This window comes from Bidens hawaiensis, unplaced genomic scaffold (assembly GCF_021521415.1).
Source record: "Bidens hawaiensis isolate Kalapana, Puna unplaced genomic scaffold, B.hawaiensis_p1.1 tig00003956_1, whole genome shotgun sequence".
In the NCBI taxonomy this organism is placed as follows: domain Eukaryota; kingdom Viridiplantae; phylum Streptophyta; class Magnoliopsida; order Asterales; family Asteraceae; genus Bidens; species Bidens hawaiensis.
The window spans coordinates 119,694-142,988 of NW_027491227.1; the positions used below are offsets into that span (position 1 = coordinate 119,694).

Below are 23,295 nucleotides of genomic sequence, written 5' to 3' on the forward strand. Positions count from 1 at the left end.
ACTAGTGAGAAGTAGGGGGTTCAAACCTCACTATCACCAATTTATATGGGAGATATGAGGGATGACTCTGGCTTGCCAGGGTTCGAGTCCTGATCTCACCTGGTTTTACCGGCTCCTCGCTGTCGTGCCATTAGGCGGGCGTGGGGGTCGGGTTTTATCCGGTGAATCCCTCAATAGGGTGGACCGCTAGGGGCTTCGTCCGTCCGGAATAGTGGCCGGCTTGGGCTACCTTTGGCAAATGAGGGCCGCGTACGAAATACCCAACGTTACTTAGTTGGCCGTTCAAATAAAAACTACTGAAACATAATTACCCCGTCTATCTTTGTTTTCCTTCTTCATTCTCTGTGAACACGTGATTTTGGTATTTTTGATGTTTCAATTCTTGTAGCCTCTGTATTTGCATGTATATAAATCTTATTCCATTAAACTTCAATAAAATGACAACAAAGATAGTCAGTGTGATACACAAATATGAATTTTATTTTTTTTCACCGTTTATACACGGATAGAATCCCACATTACAAATAGCCTAACACCGAAGGTTATCACCCGTTGCAACTCCGAGCTGGTTACAGTATTGAGTGTAGTACTGGACACGAGCACTTACAGTAGCTGGATTGCCACCATCACATTCCATTCCATTAATAGCTCGAATAGTAGCTCCAAACCCTTGACCGATGATCGAGTGGACGTTGTTCATCCAAAACCACAATGCGGTCCTAAAAGAGATCACAGGATCTGTGGCCACAGTTTCGGGATTGTTGAGCCCATCAAACCCGATGCTCCTTCCGGCTGGACCGTAGTTGTAATTCCATGACAATTGGATCGGACCTCTCCCAAAGTAACCCTTGCTAGGGTTACATGGATATTGAGTATTATTTTCGTCGCAGTAATCCCTTGAGGCACCGTTTATTTCATTAATATAGCAAAAATCTGTCACATGCAAAACAAATAGTTAATTCATAATAGAACACATAACACAATCTATTTATTATTTTTGCTAGCGACTTTAATGTTGTAAATGGTTAATTACCAAAAATTGTAACAAACTCTAGTAATAACATATTTTTTTGTATGTTATAGATCTTTCATTAGTTAGATGAAATAATTATATACAAACGTTTAAAGAGATCTCTACATCTGTTTATAAGTATACAAAGTTAAAAATGATTTCAAAAGTAGTGATATTGTTCAAATGTTAGCTATACACAATAACTTATGTAACATGTAACATAATAATTAATATAGAGGAATGAATGTTCTTACGTCCAGTTTCATGTGTAACATGAGCAAAGAAAGCTGCAATCTCCCTCCTTGAATCATCTTCGGAACCAACCCTACCAAACTGAGGATAGTTTCCGAGGGCTTCAAGGAAGGCGGCCCGCGAATAAAACCCTCTCCCTTCACAACTGGCTTCTGATTGATCCACAATCCCGTTAAAGAATGCGTCGGTCACGATGCTACTAACATCAGCATTATTCGTGGGAGGAGCCGCGAAACACGGCCCTTCTTGGCAGCCGACTCCACAATAAGCCTCGTCACTGCCACAAAAACCGAACCGGCTACAACACAAGTCCGGACTGCAACCGCAGTTTTGGGCGGCGGAGTTGAGGATTCCTGAGAAAAGTACTCCGGCGATGATGAGGATTTGGATTGTTTTCATGGTGGTTTGTTTGGTTTAGTTAGTTGGATTGTGGGTGTGCATTTATAGTGTTGTGAACACTAAAACGTGTGGATATGTATAAGCGGCGTATGTCGTATGGTTTGAAATATGTCGACGTTGACTTTGTCAAATGTCTTTCGTCTTTGAATATTAAAGTTTGAAAAAGGCGATGTTTTGTTATAGTTGACATTTAAAAAGTCAAGTTTAACGAACAATATTGACACGTGATATTCAACACTTTATACGCTAAAAGTTTATGCCAAAACTTATACAAGAAATTAGATGAACTGAAGTTGTAATAATTAACTGAATTTATATATTTTATTTTTTTAGTATCATAAGTTATACGTATGCCGCTATTATTCCGGTCACATACTAACTTTTTTTTTAGGTTTAGTGCCTGTAGCATAACAAACCTAACCGATACCGCCCAAATTCATGTTGTTTTAATCTTTAGTTGTAAGTGTGTCGGTTTTTGGGCATATATATATTTAGTTTTTTTTGTATTGATGTCATAACTATAACGAACTTAACTAATACCGACACGCTTCCGCAGCGCGGAGGGTTTTATTACCTGGTTGCTCTTTAAAATCATTAACCTAACCTAGTTATGGCCGTATTGTCAAAACTTTGAGTATGAATTTAATGCACCCTTATGATTTAATTGTATAATGCCATTATATGCTATTAAACACACTCGGTGATTGAAATATTTTTGTTATTTAATGTTGGTTATAATAGACTAATATCACAAATATATTACAATAATTTTTGTTTTACTATTGGTAAAGATTTTAAGCATTTTAGATGATTTATATATATTGGATTGTTGCATGAATAGATTTTGTAATAAATTTTTCAGTCGCTTTCAACTAACTAGGTAGTCTATTTGTGAGACTTGTTTAGTCATTAGATGCTAATATTTTTGATGTCATTGTTTAGGTTATTTGATTTTAATTGTTTACTTTAGGTTTTGTAGTTATAAAAAAAGCTAAACTATAAAAGGAGCCTAAAGATAATATTTAAAATTTGTTAGATTGTTGCATGAATTGATTTTATAATAAACTTTTTAATCAGTCGCTTTCTATTAACTATTTAGTCTATTTGTGAGACTTGATTTGGCGAGACTTGTTTAGTCATCAGATACTAATTTTGATGACATTGTTTAGGTTATTCGATGTAATTGTTAACTTTAGGTTTTGTGGTTACATGAATTCAGGAGAATATGTGGAGTGCGGATCATGTGTTTCCTTCATGCTACATAGCTTTCTTAGTTTGGCAAAACATTAGTTCGTGGTGTGACATCTCTTCCATCTTTGTCTTTTCAATTCATGACATTTTTCACATTCATAAACACGTTCCTGACAAAGGTATAAGACAAAGAATGTTCAGTCCATTACAATGGATGCGTGCTTGTGTATTTAGAAGGCTCTAAACAACTTAGGTAGTGTATGTTATGCAGTAATGACAGACGGAATGAAATGATTCATTACGTGGGAATGAAATAAGAGGTGTTTGGTTGCACAATAGACTGGAATCGTCAATTACAGATGGAAACTCATTCCATCAAAACCATTCATTCTCACCCTCCTTTTTTTTCATTCCATTCCTCCTTCAACCTACTTTCTCAACAACACCATCATCTAACAACCACCGCCACCGCCACCATCATCTGACCACCACCACCACCGTCGCCGCCACCACCACCTGACCGCCACCGTCGCCATCACCACCTCCACCACCACCACCTTACCACCAAAGCTACCACCGCCACCATCGTCGCCATAACCACGGCAACCATTGTCACCGTCGCCACCAGACCATAACCGCCACCACCACTATCACTGCCTGGCCACCACCACCGTCATCACCACCCTACCACCGCCATCACTATTAATGCCACCACAACCACCACCCCCGTCGCCTGACCGCCACCGCCACCACCACCATTTTCATCTCTAGAGCTACCACCACCGTCACCATTTAAGTTTTTTTTTTTTTTGTGAAAATATATATATTTTGGGATAGGAATATTTTTATTATTTCTATTTCATTCCTAAAAAAATTTTCGGATATCAAATAACATAAAGTAATTATGCATTTCATTCTCATATGTTAACCAAACAAGACAAATGATTGGTGATACTCCATTTCATTCCTTTGTTCATTCCATTTCTTCTCACATTCCATTCCTCCTTCATTCCATTCCTTTCAACCAAACATACTTTAATCTTCTCTAATGTCAAGCCTATATCTCTTGGCGATATTAAAGTTTTAAGTTTTTGTATGAATGAAAGGAATAGGTTAAAAGGTTTGGATATATGTTGGAACATGCGGGAAATGTCTGTTTTGTACAAGTTTTTTTTTATGCTGCTGATTTTACTAGCTTCTTGTTAGCAGGACTTTTGGCTTTGTTTTTGTTAAATGGAAAGTTGTAGTTCTAACAAACTTAAAGGATAAACTACAAAAGCCCAAGAGATAAATAGAAAATAACCTGCAATTTAATAACTACCGGAGTTGGAGTTTGGATTATTTTCCTCGCTTTGCCTTCAAAATAGTTGAGTCGGTCATGTATGTGTGTATGTTTGATGTAAGTATGTATGTACGACAATAGAAGAAATGATTTGTGGCGTATTAAAGGTCAATCTCATCTAGTTACAATATTTTTACCTACTTCTTATTACGTAGGGTATTATTATTTGTCGATAATGAATAGTTTGACTGTTTTAGATGGTAATTGTTCTCGGGGCAATCATGAGAAGTTTTATACATGCATACATCGTTTCAGAATTTTTAAAATTCTATAGAGAAAATATAACTTATTATTTATATATTTCAATAAATGTAAATCAAGCGTTTACTTTTTAAGGTAGCATTGTATATGTCAAATATAGTCTAGCCCCCTATTTTGGTAATCATGCTGAAAGACTTTTCCTTCCTATCTACAAAAAGTTGAATAAATCAATAAACATAAAATTCCATCTAACACATTAGACTTTGTCATAATGGCCGCCACCCCCAATTAACTTAGATGGATCTGTCAACGCTGTCAACGTCTCTCATCATCACGTTCTCCTCGATCGTCTCCCTTTTACGACGGTTTAAGGAGCTCTACGGCAGTAGCGGATCTAGAAGTGACGGGTAGTTGATACATAAAATAAAAAATAAAAAACATTTTTTTACACTAAAAATGTATTTCATAAAGAAAGCTAAAAGGTAGTGCGGGCTACCCCTCAATCATATATTACAAATTATTACTTGTTTTGAAACCATCACTTTATATTTGTAGGAGCAAACACTATATATATACTACTAGGTCATCAGGGAACTCATCAGGTTATTAGTTTATGGTTAGTTTCTGAAATAGATTACATATAGATTTATCCAATATGAGAAACATTGGTTTCGGTTCCAATATGCTTAGGTTTTTGGTTTAACATAACAATTTAGTTTTACTGTTTAACTATTTTTATTTATAACTCCGTATTTTTTTAGAACTTTAACCGAATTTCATTCCATGTTTCAAATTTTAGTTAAAACCAATCTTAATAGTTAATACCTTTTTGAGGCTTTAAATCTAAATTAAGTTAAATACAGCATTGTTGTATACATTGAACACAATTATCTTTTTCATGATTTTAAAAGATTAATTCATGGGTGTTATTGTGTCATACTTGAGTTGAAACCCACATTAAGAGGACCACCAAAGAAAATAATTGAAAACAATATATCCTTGATTGCAAGGCACCCAATTATTGTCTATGTAAAAGAATTACTTTTTATTTGTTCAGGATAAGATTAATGATTTTAAAGATTAATTGTTGGGACTTATAGCATCATACTTAAGTTGAGAATCATTAATATATCAATTTAAATATAAAACTAGTTGTTGGGACACAGTTTTGCTATATAAAAGAGGGCTAGCAGTACAACTGGTTGCCCAAGTATCTTTGTACCGTAAGCACTATTTTTTTAATGAAATATATGTTTTATTGTGGCAATAAATATAAGGGGTATTGGTTTTTAATACTCTCAAGTTTCACCAATTGGTTAATAACACTCCCAACTTTCACTTTGTCACTCATCACTCCCAACTTTGACCCTATTTGTTTTTATCACTCCCTTGCTAACGAACGACTAACGTCGTTAGTGGAAATGATGACGTTGACGTTATTTAACTGAGTTACATGCTTATGTGTTACATGTGGGTCCACAAGGTCATCTCATCTCCTTCATCATATTAGCCCTAGCCATCTCTATCACCAACCACCAACCTCTACCTTCACCACCACCCATCCTTCACCACTCACCAAATTACATTCAACTTCTCCACCATTGATGAACCTGTTGGTTAAGCAACCAGCATATGGAGGTTTTAGGAATGCTCTTGCAGTCACCGACGGGGTAGAGGCTACGGCCGTACAATGGTGGCTGGCAACAACCCGTTTTTCCGATCTCAGAGGCGAAGGTATGTAAATCGGGTTAGATTAATGACGATAATGGTGGTTCTTATATGGATCTAAGATGTGGTATGTAAATCGGCTCAAATCTACCACGTCCGTGACTAAAGGAGTATTCCTAGAACCTCCATATGCTGGTTGCTTAACCACCAGGAGCATCAATGGCGGAGGAGTTGAATGTAATTTGGTGCGTGGTTGCGTGGTGGAGGTCGTTGGTGGAGGAGTTGGAGGACGAGTGGTGGTGGAGGTAGAGGTTGGTGGGTGGTGATGGAGGTGACTAGGGCTAATATGATGAAGAAGGAGATGAGATGGCCTTGTGGGACCCACATGTAACACATAAGCATGCCCACTCAGCCACATAAACGTCCACATCATCGTTTCCACTAATGACGTTAGTCATTCGTTAGCGAGGGAGTGATAAAAACAAATAGGGTTAAAGTTGGGAGTGATGGGTGACAAAATGAAATTTGAGAGTGTTATTAACCAATTGGCAAAACTTGGAAGTATTAAAAACCAATACCCCTAAATATAATAAAAAGTTAAAATAATAAACTACACTGTTGCGTACACGCTACACATGTTAACATAGATATATTACCGCCATCAAAAGTGCAATACAAATATAAAATACCGTCATTCAAAAAATAAGATATTTTAGTTTTAGTTTTTTAAAAATATAGTATTGATAGCCCTTTTGTCTAAACGTATGTATGTGCATACACGGTGGTAGGCACAAACATATAACTGATCAACCAAACTAAAAATGAATAAAAGAGTTAACTGAACAATCAACCGATGGTTCGGTTAAGACTAATCACATGTGCTTAAATCTCGCATGTGTGGTCGACTTTTAGCTGCACATAATCAAGTACATACCGTAACTTAACACAGGTGCAATACAATAACATATTATGCTAATATAAAGCAGACATGTATGCTGCTATCTGCACACAAAATTTAAGAAACAAAACTTTAATAATAATAATAATAATATCGCCGTGCTTGTGGTGCGCGGATATAATGTATATATGTATGAAACCTCGAGTGGGCAAAAGTGAAATTGCAATAATTTTGACGTTATTTTACTAATCTCGTGAAAATAACGTTAAAAGTGGCGGAAGGTTAATCGGGCATCATGTGGTGGCGTTGATAGCCGAAAAACAGGGTATATGCACCAATCGGCGGTGTCCCGATGGTTAAGTATTATGTGCCTTATGTCCAAGACTTAATGCAAAACTACTATCGAGCCATGGGTCTTACCAGAAACAACCTCTCTATTCCTAAAGAGTAGAGATAAATTTGTCTACATCTTAACCTCCTCAGACTCTACCATAGTTTTGCTATTGATGTGATATACTGAGTACGATAATAATAATAATAATAATAATAATAATAATAATAATAATAATAATAATAATAAGAATGTCATTAATAGAAAACAGACCATTCTAATTTCCAAGTGTCTCGGGCGATGGTAGTATCCTAACAATTTAATCACAAGTGGATCTCATAATCTCTCGTTTCTTGGTTTAACAAATTTATGCACAATTAGATCTTGTAATTTCTTGTTTCTTGGTTTAACAGTCAATTGTTAATTTACGCACAATTAGATCTTGTAATTTTTTGTTTCTTGGTTTAACAGTCAACTGTTAATTTACGCACTATTGGATCATGCAATCTCTCGTTTCTTGGTTTAACAGTAATTTCAAGCACAATTGGATCTTGTAATCTCTTGTTTCTTAGATTTACCTTTTAAATACAATGTTGAAGTACTATGTAAAGGTTGTGTTTAATATAAAAGGAAAGATGTGTGGCCCACAATATATACAATATCTTGGATGCTTGTGTGAGGAATAAATAACAAATTTAAATTTATATCATAAATATAAAAGTGAAAAAATATATTAAATAATGGTACCAAGCAATAGAAGTAAATGCTAAATACTACTTCCTTCTCATCATAAGAGCAATGGAAATAGGTGGGGTGAAATAAGCTAGTGAAACTTTTTTTCTCTGTTACATCTGCGCCACATCAGCTTTCATATACTCATTTCACATCCACATTTTTTACTGGAAATACCCTGTGTGAAATAGAGTATGTAAACCTCAATTATTTTATTATTATTTTTTTAATCTTTTGTTTTTTATATTAACTAATAAAAATTACAATACATTCAAAAGACTAATAAACATAAATAAAACATTACAAGAAAACTTACAATAATTTTAAAATAAAAGCATCAATAAAAGTTACATAAATAAACTACCGATTGCTTGAACGAACGTGAATATATTCGATCAAGTCCGCCGTTAATGCGTCATGAATCTCTCGGCTTCGAATTTCTTGACGGTTTCTTCGTTTTTTGTCTTCGTTGATTTCTTCGTACATAGGCGCATCCTCATTTGGGTTATGTTGACAAATCGCTAACCCGTTGTCCTCTAAAATCATATTATGAAGAATAACACAAGCGTACATGATATTCCTCATTTTCACTTGAGAAAAACACTTGGATGGACGATCCACAATGTGCCACTTAGACTTCAACACCCCGAATGCTCGTTCAATATCCTTTCTTACCGCGTCATGAGCATTTTTGTACGTTTGTCGTTTAACGCCGATGGGTTGCGAAAGCGACTTGACAATTGTCAAGTAATCCGGATATATTCCATCGGCAAGGTAATACCCACGCTTGTAAAGCGTCCCTCTAAGCTCAAAAGAGGAGTCCGGGCCCGTCTCGTTGATCCAATCGTCAAATACGAGAGATTAATCAAGTACATTTATGTCGTTGTTTGAGCCGGCAACACCAAAAAATGCATGTCAAAACCATAAGTCTTGGGACGCCACCGCTTCTAGAATAATACTAGGATATGGATGATCACCTCGTGCAAACTGACCATGCCACGCAGTAGGACAATTTTTCCAATCCCAATGCGTGCAGTCGATGTTACCAAGCATGCCGACAAAACCGTGTTTTTCGGCATGCTTCGCCTGTAACTGTTCAACCTCACTAGCCGTAGGCTTACGTAAATATCTACTACGATACAACAAAACAATAGCTTTAGAGAATTTGTAGACACATGACCTGATGTGTCGACCCGACATCTTCAAATATTCGCCGAACATATCGCTAGCGGTTCCATACGCCATATAACGAATCGCGGCGGTACACTTTTGCAAGGTGGAGAAACCGACTCGACCTCTAGCATCAACCCGTTGGGTAAACCAAGGAACTTCTCGTTCGATGTCGTGTAGTATTCTTAAAAACAACTCACGACTCATTCGAAAACGGGTTTTAAACTCTAAGGCCGTGTAAACACACGGGGTGTTAAAATAGTCGTTTCGTAGTGCTTCGTGCGCAGCCGCTCGGTCACGGTTTAAATGTTCACGTCGGGTTTCGTGTCGTATTGACGAACCCGAATCTTCTTGTTGTTGCCACCACTCATTACACCCCGTTGCGAAAGCACGAAACATAGAAGCGTTTTTTTCTTCGCTCGAAGACGAAGAGGAATAAGATGGTGATGACATTTTTAAAAAAATAATAGGGAATTTTTATTGATTATAGAGAGGAAAAGAGTAGTTTTGTATGTTTGTTTCTATAAAATGAGAAGACATTTATAGATAAAAAAAGGAAATGGATAAAGTTTTTTTTTCTTATTTAATAGCCAATGGCTATTTTTTAAAAATATTACCGTTGAATGGGGCCCACATGCATCTCTTCACCAACATCAACATCAACTTTGGCCGTGAAAGAAGTGGCGGAGAGGGGTTGGCGCCCCCTTCAAGGAGGAAGGAGGGGGGGTGTTTCGCGCTCTCACGGCGCCAAATGGTGTTTCACGGGTGCACCGTGAGACCCATTTCCACTGCTCTAAGTGTCATGGTTTGAAAAACACAAAGTTTAAGATGGATTGCATGATTATTATTTTTTTCTTACTAAATGACAATAATGCCCTTGGAAAGTGGGTCCATCATTATTGTTTATTAATGTTACTTGTGTGTTTAAGGGTAAATTTAGAAATTGGTTAATAAATTTTAAAAGTGGACATTTGTAATGGGATAAACAAAAAAGGAAATATAGACACTTGTAATGGGACGGAGATAGTATATAATTTCTTTTTGTTGGGCTATTTTGTCTTGCAATAAAGGGGCTAAAATTACAAAAGAAAGAAAACATTTATCGATTATAAATATCAAATACTACTAACAAATAATATATAAAACTAAAACTATATAACAAATAGAGAAAACTAAATTGAAAAGCACTGAATGCAAAAAGGATTTCCAAATCAATCACAATATTAAATTATTTCTAGTCCCCTCAAAAAAATTTCACTATCTTATATGGTTTTTACTACCAAGGAAAATTAAATTACAACATATAGAGTTTTTTTGTTTGACTTAATATAAATGACCACAAAAATAAAAAAAATATTGAACTTGGAAGAATCTCAACTAATTAGGATCTAACGCTCATTTGTTTCATGGTTGTAACCGGAAGCCTTACCGGATCTTCCAAGTATGAATGGCTCGGGTGCATTACTATTAGCGTTGATGTCAAGACCTTGAAAACCCCGTGATGCAAAAAACTCCACACCCGATTTTGCACTTCCCTTTTTGACCATGGTTTTACTATCTTTACCATGCTCTTGCAGTGCGGTCTGTGTCATTCTCACTAAAGCAAGCGGTCCGTCTTCATCTTCGTCTTCTTTGTTATCTGTTCAAGCCAAAAGTCACATTTGTTTTCGTGTTTGGAAAAAAAAAACAAAAAGATGCAAATAGAAAAATGAGTGGTTGGGCTGCATAACGGGTCAAAAGGGGAATGTTTCCGATGAACTGGGTTGACCAAGAAACAAGTTATTGTTAATTTATTACAATGATTCATTAGCTTACAGTGATTCATTAGATTACAATGGTTCATTAGCTTACAGTGATTCATTATATTACAATGAGTCATTAGCTTACAATGACTCATTAGATTACAATGGTTCATTAGCATACAATGACTCATTAGATTACAATGACTCATTAGATTACAATGATTCATTAGCATATAAAGATTCATTAGATTACAATGAATCATTAGATTATAGTGATTCATTATCTTACAAGGATTCATTAGATTACAATGGTTCATTAGCTTACAATGATTCATTAGATTACAACGATTCATTAGCTTACAACGAATCATTAGCTTACAATGATTCATTAGCTTACAATGACTCATTAGATTGCAATTCTTCATTAGCTTACAATGATTCATTAACTTACAATGATTCATTAGATTACACTGATTCATTAGCTTACAATGGTTCATTAGCTTACAATGATCCATTAGCTTACAATGGTTCATTAGATTATAATGATTCATTAGCTTACAATAATTCCTTAGATTATAACAACTTATTAGATTACAATGCTTCATTAGCTTACAATGATTCATTAGATTACAATGGTTCATTAGCTTACAATGATCCATTAGCTTATAATTATTCTTTAGCTTACAGTGATTCATTTGATTTCGACGAATCATTAGATTACAATGATTCACTAGCTTACAATCATTCATTAGATTACAATGGTTCATTAGCTTACAATGATTCATTAGATTACAATGAGTCATTAGATTACAATGACTCATTAGATTATAATGATTCATTAGCTTACAATGACTCATTAGATTACAATTCTTCATCAGCTTACAATGAGTCATTAGATTATGATGACTTATTAGTTTACAATGATTCACTAGATTACAATGGTTCATTAGCTTACAATGATCCATTAGATTACAATGATTCATTAGCTTGTAATGACTCATTAGATTACAGTGCTTCTTTAGCTTACAATGATTCATTAGATTACTATGGTTCATTAGCTTACAATGTTTCATTAGATTACAATGATTCATTAGCTTACAATGACTCATTAGATTACAATGATTCATTAGCTTACAACTATCCATTAACTTACAATGATTCATTAGATTACAATGATTTATTAGATTACAATGATCATTAGCTTACAATGTGGTCATTAGATTACAATATGATCATTAGCTTACAATGTGATCATTAGCTTACAATGTGATCATTAGAATACAAATGCATTGGGGTTAAGGTAAAATATTCTAAGTAAAATGTAATCTAAAACAAGATCATTAGATTAGACTAGACTTAGCCATTTTAGCTTAGATATGAGCAATATTAAAAGGACAAGTATTGATACGTGTAATTATTATACAGCCAGCAGAGCTCAATTAAAGAAAGAGATAACGATAAACGGAGAGTGAAACAGGATCCAGGTGAGTTTCTAGCCCCATTCCTTGTTATGTTTTCGGGGCTGTGTGCATACTCAATGTGGTTAGTTAATACCCTTACCTTAAGTTGTAAGTGTATGCCTTGTATGATTATGCATAAATAAATGCTTGACGGTGTGTGAACAACCATCGACTATTGCACGTACCCCCAAGTGTAGTTAAAGATATGATTGTTATATATGTATGTATGTATAAAAGTTATGATTATGAATGTATAGACAGGTATGGTATGGTTGTATAGAAGAAAGGGAACCGGGCCCTAACAATACTCGAGGCAGAAAGGGAACCGGGCCCTAATAATACTCGAGGAAGAGAGGGAACCAGGCCCTAATAATACTTGAGGCAGAAAGGGAACCGGGCCCTAATAATACTCGAGGCAGTAGGGCGTAATGCTCTTTAAAACGTTGAAATATGTAAAGTAGGGTCTAATGTAAAAGTATGAATGAAAAGGAGTAAAAAGAAAGAAAGTATTTGGTAATGTAAGTATGAAAGAAAGGTAAGCAGGTTATGTATTATGTATCTATGGATGCGTAAGTGTAAACGTGAATGTATTCTATGTTACTTGATTAATTAGAACTCACTCAGCGTAGCTGACTTTTAGTATGCACGCATGTGAGTAGGATGAGACAACTGGCTTGAGCGGCGACACATGGCAGAAGAATAAGAGTCTAGCATCTGAAGACTCAAGATGTTTTATGTTTAAATGTTTTGATTTGAAAGACAAGATGTTTATTTAACACGAATTATAAAATTAATATGTAATGTTTTATGAAAGTTTTAATATTCCGCGAATGTTTTAATTAACTCTGATATTTAGAACTGTGTTTATTAGTAAATTCAACTTCCAAAGTAGGGCACCGGTAACGGGGCCTTACAGATCGTTTGATTACCAGTGTCGTGTGTTAGCGATTATTGAAGCCTAAGGTTTTCCTAGTTAGTCATTCTAATTTGATCTTTGCCAATTAATCTGCTAAGTGAACATGTGATTACTGTATATTTTCTTACTTGAAACCCGGGGGTGATTTGTCTTTATTAATTGTTTAAAATGTGTTTAATTACTTGCTTAATATTAGAGCCAAAACTTGTTTGCTTGTGTGATCAGCACCATTAGTTTGTTGTGGTCAAAATTTCATAATTTAAATGGCTATTTGATGTGGTAGAAAAATAGGTTTTGTAGAGTCAAAATCTACCTTGCAAAATTTAGAATGATTAAACATTATTGATGATAACATTTATGATCAATGGTGCACTATTTGACTTCTTAGATGTTTTGTAAATGTTTTGGCATTTAGAGACTAGTTGTCTACAAGATTGGTCTGATTTGGGATACTTGGTAGAGGTGAACACTCGTTTGTTCTATGACTAGCACAAGTAATATGACTTCGTATACATGTCGTGCATAATCCTTTAACTAATTAATTAAAATGACATATACATCTTTTAAAGTAATATATTTGGTAACAAGTCACCAACGGGTAGAGGTGCACAAATAACCCGAACCCGGAATCGGGCCCGAAAAAAAACTCGAAACCGATTTTTTTAAAACCTGGGTTTTAAATACCCGAACCTGAACCCGACCCTACCTGTAGGGTACGGATAGGGTATGACTTTCAATGTTGAAACCCGAACCCGTACCCGATCAAAACCCGATAATATCCGAAACTCGGTTTAAGCTATACCCGAAACCCAATTCTAGTTATACCCGAAACCCGGGTTTTTTGCATACCCGGATATTAGTGTTTGTGCACATGTTTTTGTGTGGCTGCCCACAGATCTATAGTCGTTCTTCAACGGATATTTTTTGAAGCACATATATGATATAAATACTTGTTTAGAGAACAACTGAAAACACATACAATATATGTTTTTTGTATCATTGTTTAGTTGTTTATATATGTTTGAATGAACTTTGAAGTATGTATGCATGCAAAAAATGGACTTATGATAAAAAAAAATGTAGCAGGCCCGTTGACAGAAGAAAGTTGTAGAAAATGGGTATTTTTTTAATACCCGGAAAATAGGGTATTCAAATACCCGGGTATTGAAGACCCAGTTCAATACCCGACCCGAACCCGGTACAGAGGGTATGATTTTTCAAGCCAACACCAGACCCGATTATTGCTAATACCTGATTTTTCAATACCGAATCATACATGAACCCGATTCCATACCCGAACCCGGTTTTTTCTAATACCCGATTTGTGCACCTCTACCAACGTGTCATCGGGTCAACTTGGTCAAAGTCAACAAAAGTCTAACCTTGGTCAAACATTATTAAACAATGGTGTTGTTTGGATATTAGGGGTTCTATGAACCACTACACATTACTCACATACTTGTAATACTTTAGGGTACTTGCACGAGATTTTCGCTTTAGCAGTTGACTTTCTTTTAGAACGCTTTCGAGGTGCGTTTCATGGTCCCTCTATTTTACTTACTCCTTTTGGGGGATAAAGCATGCTCAAAACTTTTTGGATCTTGTGGATTGTTATTATCGCATGTATACATAATGAGCATCTAATCTGAAAGTCCTCACACACATTAAACCGTTAAACTCGACTGTATGTATTAAGTAGTACTATTGGGTTTGAGAAACTTGTTTTTAGATACAAACATGTGAACTCACCAACCTTTGGGTTGACCCTTTTAGCATGTCTTTCGCAGGTCACTAACTCTTGGTGCATGGATAGGAGGTCTCATGCATGTCTCGCATAAACATTAAATATAACATATTTGGTTTTCAAGTATTTTAACTTTTGGATGCGCTTGTTTTGCGCTTGAGCACTTTCTTTTGGTTTAGGGAACTTATTCCCACATGTCATGCTTCCGCAACTTAAATGGCTAACTCTGAAAAATGTTTTCCCATTTTGGGCAATTTATGGTTAATAAATAAACTTAGATGTTGTTTGGTGTAACTAATGACTAAGATCTTGGCTTGTCACACGCCTCGCGGTAAAAGCTTGCAGGTGGAAATTGAAGGTGTGACATTAAGTTCGATTGATTATATGAAAAGAGTCGAGGGTTGTCAACCCAAAATCTCGTGTTCGTTTGTTTGATATGATTGTTTGATCTGTATGGGTCAACATGTAAATAGATGGTGACCATTAGAAGAAGAAAAAAGAGTTACCTGTCATTTCCCTCTATGTGGTTTGCCACTTTTGTCATTTTCGTCCTTTTTTTTGTTGTTTCCTTCCTAATGGTTTACAAAATCTTGCTATTTTGGGAAAATGGTCGATTTTGAAACCCTATGGACGGAAACGGCAAAAACAAATAAAATTGGATGGAATCAGCAAAAATGACCAAACAGCGGGGAGGCAAATGACTATTTATTCAAGAGAAAAGATTAACATAGAAGAGAAAATCATATACGAAAGAGGGGAGATAAAAATGAGGAGAAGAAGAGTAAAGCAGAATCAATGGACACATCCGTAGGCTGTCTAATATTCTAGAAACTTAAAACCTCATGCACGTCAGTTTCAAAGACGGTGCAGGTTAGCGAGTTCGAGACTGAGGGTTATGAACACATGTAAAGGAATTAAAGGGTAAAATTTTCATTCATCATCATTTTAAAACTTAATGGATGAGAGGTTTGTTGACCGATTCATATATGTCTTTATGGTAAACCTAACACACTTAATAAAATCATTAATTAACAAAATCATTAATTAACACTCAACAGCCCCTAAATTAAAAACTTAAAAAGAAGTATCACCTTGGTCAAATATAGAAACAAATCATTATAAAACTTTTAAAGTAAGAAATTACATATGATTTTCATTTATTTCTATAAACAATGGTGTTGTCATACATAACAGATAACACATAGAGGTACACATACAGATCTTAGTGATCCACATGTTACACGTAAAATATAAAAATATAGTTGATTTAATTATAAGAACATGACGACGGAATCACATATTTGATGTAGCCTAACAATAAAGGTTATCGCCCGGTGTAACTCCAAATTGGCTGCAATATTGAGTGTAGTACTGGACACGAGCACTTACTTTGTCCGGACTGCCACCATTACACTCTATTCCATTGATAGCTCGAATGGTAGCTCCAAACCCTTGACCAGAAAGTATGACCGAGTGGACATTGTTCATCCAAAACCATAAGGCGGTCTGAAAAGAGATGCCAGAATTCGAACCCACAATTTCAGGATTGTTGAGCCCATCAAACCCAATACTGTTACCGGCTGCCCCATAGTTGTAGTTCCATGTCAGTTGGAGTGGACCTCTCCCATAGTAACGCTTGTTAGGGTTGCATGGATATTGAGTATATGTATTGTCATAGTAATTATATATAGCACCATTTATTTCATTGATGTAACAAAAATCTGTTCACATATAAAAACAAAAGTTAACAGATGAATTATAGATCACCTCCTTATTTTCAATTAACGGGTTGTGTATCACTTATAATTAACTCTCTTCTATCCAATTTACGTTTGGCAATTTTATTAAACCAAACTATCACTTATTGGGTGATGATAATAATTAATAAGGGCCGGCCCCCCGAGGATTTAAATACTTTGGCCGAGCCGAAAGCCCAATATAAATAAGAGGCATATGCTCTAACGAGTTACAAAATATAGAAGCTAATTATTTTTAAGTGACGATTAACATTATAACAATAAACATAACAAAATTGTAGCATTAAAATTAAGGAGCGAGCTTCGAATCGGTCATATATTTGTTTTTGTTTATTTGATTATTATTTTTTTAGTTTAGACCAAATATATTAAATGGATTATGAATAAAAAAAGTTGTTGGCCAATATACTTAGGATGATTAAAATTCATTCATTCATACATATCGTATATAAAAATTTATATATATATATATATATATATATAGGGTTGGTAACATTTTTCACAACTCAAAAATAGTTAAGAACTATTATGAACTCATACCAACCAAACATTTTTTGAAATTTTTATATATATTAACATTATTTGACACTAGTTTTATAATATTTAAAAAAAATTGATTACATATATAAATCACAAGTTTATACATGTGTAAAATTATATAATAACAAATTTACGTATGTGTAAAAAAAACATAGATATGTGTAAAAACTAATTTTCATAATTGTAACCGTTAACATTGATCTAAAAAGTGATAAAACTACACTCAATTAACATCAACATACAAAATTTTATTAAAATTACGTTATTTTTAAAAGTTCCTTCAAGTTCCTAATGGACGATTGTGGTTAGCAACAAAAGTTAAAGCATTCACATTTATTGGATGTTCCTTCAAGTTCTTACGTTTGTTGCTAACCGCAATCGTCCTTTAACGCCAAAGGAATATGTATTTTCTAATTGTGTGAATTATAGAATGTAATTATATTACAAGATAGTGTATTTATAATGTATTGTAATAAAAACATAGATAATGTAGTTACTTACAAAATTACACTACTCATCAGGGTGGCCCTTTCTTTGGGCCAAACCGGGCCGCGACCCATCATCGTTTTCGTTTAGTAGTGTACTTTACCGAAAATATCCCAAAAAAATTATATTTATTAAGTTCCCATCCACATTATTTGAGTTCGAGTCAACCACGAAAGGTTTAAAAATAAAGCCCAGTTACAACTTAAAAACTAATTATTTTGTTGAGCAACCTACTAGCCAAGCCCAACTAAACACTAACATTTGATCTTAATCTAACAAACAGATTGGGCGCTCTTTTAGAGTCCTGAATTCGATTAGCAATTGAGGTTCGGCGTTGAGGAGGCACTCGACAATTTGCAGGGACGATTCACAATTGGAGAATTTAACAGACTAGGTTCACGATTGCATTTTACCATTATTTTTTTTTTTGTGTTTGTTATTTCAATTTTGTAGGTTGGGGTTTGGATTCATCGGTTAATTTGAGAGATACGTTGACTGTGAATCTGTGTTGATATGTCATAACTCATAAAATGTTACTATGTTAGGTTAATTTGTTAAATTTTGTTGTGGTGATATGTGTTAGGTTAAATCATGGTAAAGTCGAAAAGGATTGACTCTTTTTTTCAAAAGAAAGGTTGATTAAAATCTAGAGGAGGAGAATAAACGTCACAATGTTTCATCACAAAGTGAAAATATTCAAGATTCGTCTTCGCAATAAGATGCCCGATGATTATCACGCGAATAACTTGGTGATTTACATCGAAAAAGAACTTGCTGAAAGTTTTGATTCAACCTCCGTAATTGATGAGTTCAAAGAACTTACAAGTCCCCATGCTGAGTTGTGATTCTTTTTCAGGTACTCATCCTTCTCCTTTCTTCTTGTTTTTTTTATAATATTGATTTATTTTGTGTAAGAATGGTAATTTGAATGATTGAAGTTAAATTTAAATTACTGAATTAGTATTTTAGTTGAATGATTGAATATATAGGTTTTATTGTTTGACCCAACCCGAACCGGATTGTTGACCCGACACATAGAAGTAGGGCTGTAGGGGAAAAAACTTTTTGGCTCTCGTGAATTTTGGCCCATTCATAGTACTAGATGTTTAAGATCCACTACTGCTACTCATATATATAATTACACTTCTTAATTCGCACAATTAGCACGTAAATTTAATTTGTACGTTAACCTTCCCCTCTATATCTATAATTCATATATAATGAACGTAATTAACAAAGACAAGAAGAATGTTCTTACGTCCAGTTTCATGGGTAACATGTGCGAAGAAAGCTGTTCTGGGCAGCCGAGTTGAGGAAGCAGGCAAAAAGTAGTCCGAAAGCTATGAGAATTCTGTATGTTTTCATGGTGTTTTGTTTGATTTAGATTTTGGAATTGTGAATGTGAATTTATAGTGTGTCTGGCCGTTGGCTGTGTCAAATTATTCCAAAGTTAATTTGATGATTGTTATGATTTTTAGTTGAATTTTCAAAGTCAGATGTTGGAAAACTACTAGATGCATCTTAATTCGGTGACTCAGCATCGAGCATGTGATAAGTTCAAATGAGTCTATAACAAAAAAATTACATGCAACTATGCAATTTTTTTTATTAAGGATGATGGGAAACAACCTAAGCATTTAATCAAACTACTTTAAAAGGTTAAGATTAAAGCGGTACTGTCAATTTTGTAAAAGAGGAAAGTCGTCCATTGTATCGAGTTTTGTTTTCTATTAAATACTGATTACGTAAATTCATGGCACGATATTCTTCATTCTTTTAACATCTTTAAAGAGGAAAACTAAACACCACACTCAATCTTTAATTATTTAATAATTATGCACCAATTGTAGTATACAAATTGTCAAAACAAAGGAAGGAGGGTGAACCAAGACTACCCTCCAACACCCATATTGTTAGTTAATCCAAGTTTAATCATACATGACATAACATATAGAATATGGAATAAACTATAGAACGATAAGGTATATGGACTTGACTGATGAATAAACAATGAAGAAAAGAGAATGGCAGAATTTTTCGATTATTCTATCTATATGAATGTTAAATACATGTGTGTATGTGGCCGGGATCGTATGAAAAGTTTGTTGTCGTTCAAAAATGTGTGGGGGGGGGGGGGGGGCAATCTACTTTAAGACTATAAATAAATAAATTATGCATGTGTACATGAGACAAAATTATAAGTATTGTTTAAATAACCACAAAAGATTGTGAATGGTTGTGTCAAAAAGAAAAATGTTCCCTTTCATAATTAATATGTGTGTGTGTGTTTGTTTTTAGTTGTGTTGTAGGGTGATCAATGCAAGGCGAAAGTTTAGTACCATCTCTAGTAGTAATCATTTTAAGAGTTTAGTTTCTAAGAAAAGAGGATGGGTGGAGGAAAGAGTGAATGAATTGGATGAGAGAGAGTGTTGATATTTTTAGAGGTATGGATTTTGAAGAATCAACACTACTCTTAGGTGGATGAGTGTAATCCAAGTGAAAGTAGGTATTTTGAAAACTCGAATTGAAGACTTCAAGGCTTTTGAATGACAAAATGAGACGTGGAAGAAACTTTTGTTAGGTTCGTTGAAGTTTGCAATTTTGGTTGCAGACTTCAAGATGTTGGCAATTGGGGATTCCGGACCACCAAAACATAGTCTGGGACTTTGAATTGATTATAGCATTCCGCACTATAACTATTGTTAGCTCATCAAGATAGATCAATCCGTGCATTTTTAGAATCTTGGTAGTCCATGTTTTTCGTAGAAGATTGTATTATTAGCGGACAGTAAACATGGTCTGAATGAGAAGTACCTATACGGTCGTATAGGCCTATACGGTCATCAAATTTTTTTTAAAAAAAAGTACCTATACGGTCGTATAGGCCTATACGACCCGTATAGGCCTATACGAGGCACTATAAACGATGGCCGACAACCTCAGACACAATCTGACACGATTAAGGTCCTATACGACCGTATAGCCCTATACGAGCCGTATAGGACAAAAAATGGTGTATGAGGATCCATGGTGGTGTGAGAGGATCCCATGCCTTAATTTATCATCCGTTTATTTTTGTTACTTTGCCTAACTTCAAACACAACAAAACAAAACGTGTGTACCCTTACGCCCTTATGGTCTTGTTTTATTTATAAAGCAATTATCTCGTGTGATTAGAGTATTTATCATATATAACCAGAGTAACTATTGAAACATAATAAATTGGATGTGACTCAATGGTACAACATTCACTTTACTAGTGAGAAGTAGGGGGTTCAAACCTCACTATCACCAATTTATATGGGAGATATGAGGGATGACTCTGGCTTGCCAGGGTTCGAGTCCTGATCTCACCTGGTTTTACCGGCTCCTCGCTGTCGTGCCATTAGGCGGGCGTGGGGGTCGGGTTTTATCCGGTGAATCCCTCAATAGGGTGGACCGCTAGGGGCTTCGTCCTTCCGGAATAGTGGCCGGCTTGGGCTACCTTTGGCAAATGAGGGCCGCGTACGAAATACCCAACGTTACTTAGTTGGCCGTTCAAATAAAAACTACTGAAACATAATTACCCCGTCTATCTTTGTTTTCCTTCTTCATTCTCTGTGAACACGTGATTTTGGTATTTTTGATGTTTCAATTCTTGTAGCCTCTGTATTTGCATGTATATAAATCTTATTCCATTAAACTTCAATAAAATGACAACAAAGATAGTCAGTGTGATACACAAATATGAATTTTATTTTTTTTCACCGTTTATACACGGATAGAATCCCACATTACAAATAGCCTAACACCGAAGGTTATCACCCGTTGCAACTCCGAGCTGGTTACAGTATTGAGTGTAGTACTGGACACGAGCACTTACAGTAGCTGGATTGCCACCATCACATTCCATTCCATTAATAGCTCGAATAGTAGCTCCAAACCCTTGACCGATGATCGAGTGGACGTTGTTCATCCAAAACCACAATGCGGTCCTAAAAGAGATCACAGGATCTGTGGCCACAGTTTCGGGATTGTTGAGCCCATCAAACCCGATGCTCCTTCCGGCTGGACCGTAGTTGTAATTCCATGACAATTGGATCGGACCTCTCCCAAAGTAACCCTTGCTAGGGTTACATGGATATTGAGTATTATTTTCGTCGCAGTAATCCCTTGAGGCACCGTTTATTTCATTAATATAGCAAAAATCTGTCACATGCAAAACAAATAGTTAATTCATAATAGAACACATAACACAATCTATTTATTATTTTTGTTAGCGACTTTAATGTTGTAAATGGTTAATTACCAAAAATTGTAACAAACTCTAGTAATAACATATTTTTTTGTATGTTATAGATCTTTCATTAGTTAGATGAAATAATTATATACAAACGTTTAAAGAGATCTCTACATCTGTTTATAAGTATACAAAGTTAAAAATGATTTCAAAAGTAGTAATATTGTTCAAATGTTAGCTATACACAATAACTTATGTAACATGTAACATAATAATTAATATAGAGGAATGAATGTTCTTACGTCCAGTTTCATGTGTAACATGAGCAAAGAAAGCTGCAATCTCCCTCCTTGAATCATCTTCGGAACCAACCCTACCAAACTGAGGATAGTTTCCGAGGGCTTCAAGGAAGGCGGCCCGCGAATAAAACCCTCTCCCTTCACAACTGGCTTCTGATTGATCCACAATCCCGTTAAAGAATGCGTCGGTCACGATGCTACTAACATCAGCATTATTCGTGGGAGGAGCCGCGAAACACGGCCCTTCTTGGCAGCCGACTCCACAATAAGCCTCGTCACTGCCACAAAAACCGAACCGGCTACAACACAAGTCCGGACTGCAACCGCAGTTTTGGGCGGCGGAGTTGAGGATTCCTGAGAAAAGTACTCCGGCGATGATGAGGATTTGGATTGTTTTCATGGTGGTTTGTTTGGTTTAGTTAGTTGGATTGTGGGTGTGCATTTATAGTGTTGTGAACACTAAAACGTGTGGATATGTATAAGCGGCGTATGTCGTATGGTTTGAAATATGTCGACGTTGACTTTGTCAAATGTCTTTCGTCTTTGAATATTAAAGTTTGAAAAAGGCGATGTTTTGTTATAGTTGACATTTAAAAAGTCAAGTTTAACGAACAATATTGACACGTGATATTCAACACTTTATACGCTAAAAGTTTATGCCAAAACTTATACAAGAAATTAGATGAACTGAAGTTGTAATAATTAACTGAATTTATATATTTTATTTTTTTACTATCATAAGTTATACGTATGCCGCTACTATTCCGGTCACATACTAACTTTTTTTTTAGGTTTAGTGCCTGTAGCATAACAAACCTAACCGATACCGCCCAAATTCATGTTGTTTTAATCTTTAGTTGTAAGTGTGTCGGTTTTTGGGCATATATATATTTAGTTTTTTTTGTATTGATGTCATAACTATAACGAACTTAACTA

General features: G+C 35.2%; 2 protein-coding genes across 2 annotated transcripts; both read right to left on the bottom strand.

The window, feature by feature from the left end:
• Positions 1-404: 404 nt before the first annotated feature.
• Positions 405-1,738, bottom strand: LOC143624691 (endochitinase EP3-like). The gene is made up of 2 exons (XM_077095257.1): positions 1,267-1,738; positions 405-933 (listed from the first exon to the last, which is right to left on the bottom strand). Exons 1-2 carry the CDS (start codon positions 1,661-1,663, stop codon positions 530-532), a joined length of 801 nt encoding a protein of 266 aa, XP_076951372.1. The 5' UTR covers positions 1,664-1,738; the 3' UTR covers positions 405-529.
• Positions 1,739-21,500: 19,762 nt separating this feature from the next.
• LOC143624690 (endochitinase EP3-like) lies at positions 21,501-22,834 on the bottom strand. Its single transcript, XM_077095255.1, has 2 exons — positions 22,363-22,834; positions 21,501-22,029 (listed from the first exon to the last, which is right to left on the bottom strand). Exons 1-2 carry the CDS (start codon positions 22,757-22,759, stop codon positions 21,626-21,628), a joined length of 801 nt encoding a protein of 266 aa, XP_076951370.1. The 5' UTR covers positions 22,760-22,834; the 3' UTR covers positions 21,501-21,625.
• Positions 22,835-23,295: the final 461 nt, after the last annotated feature.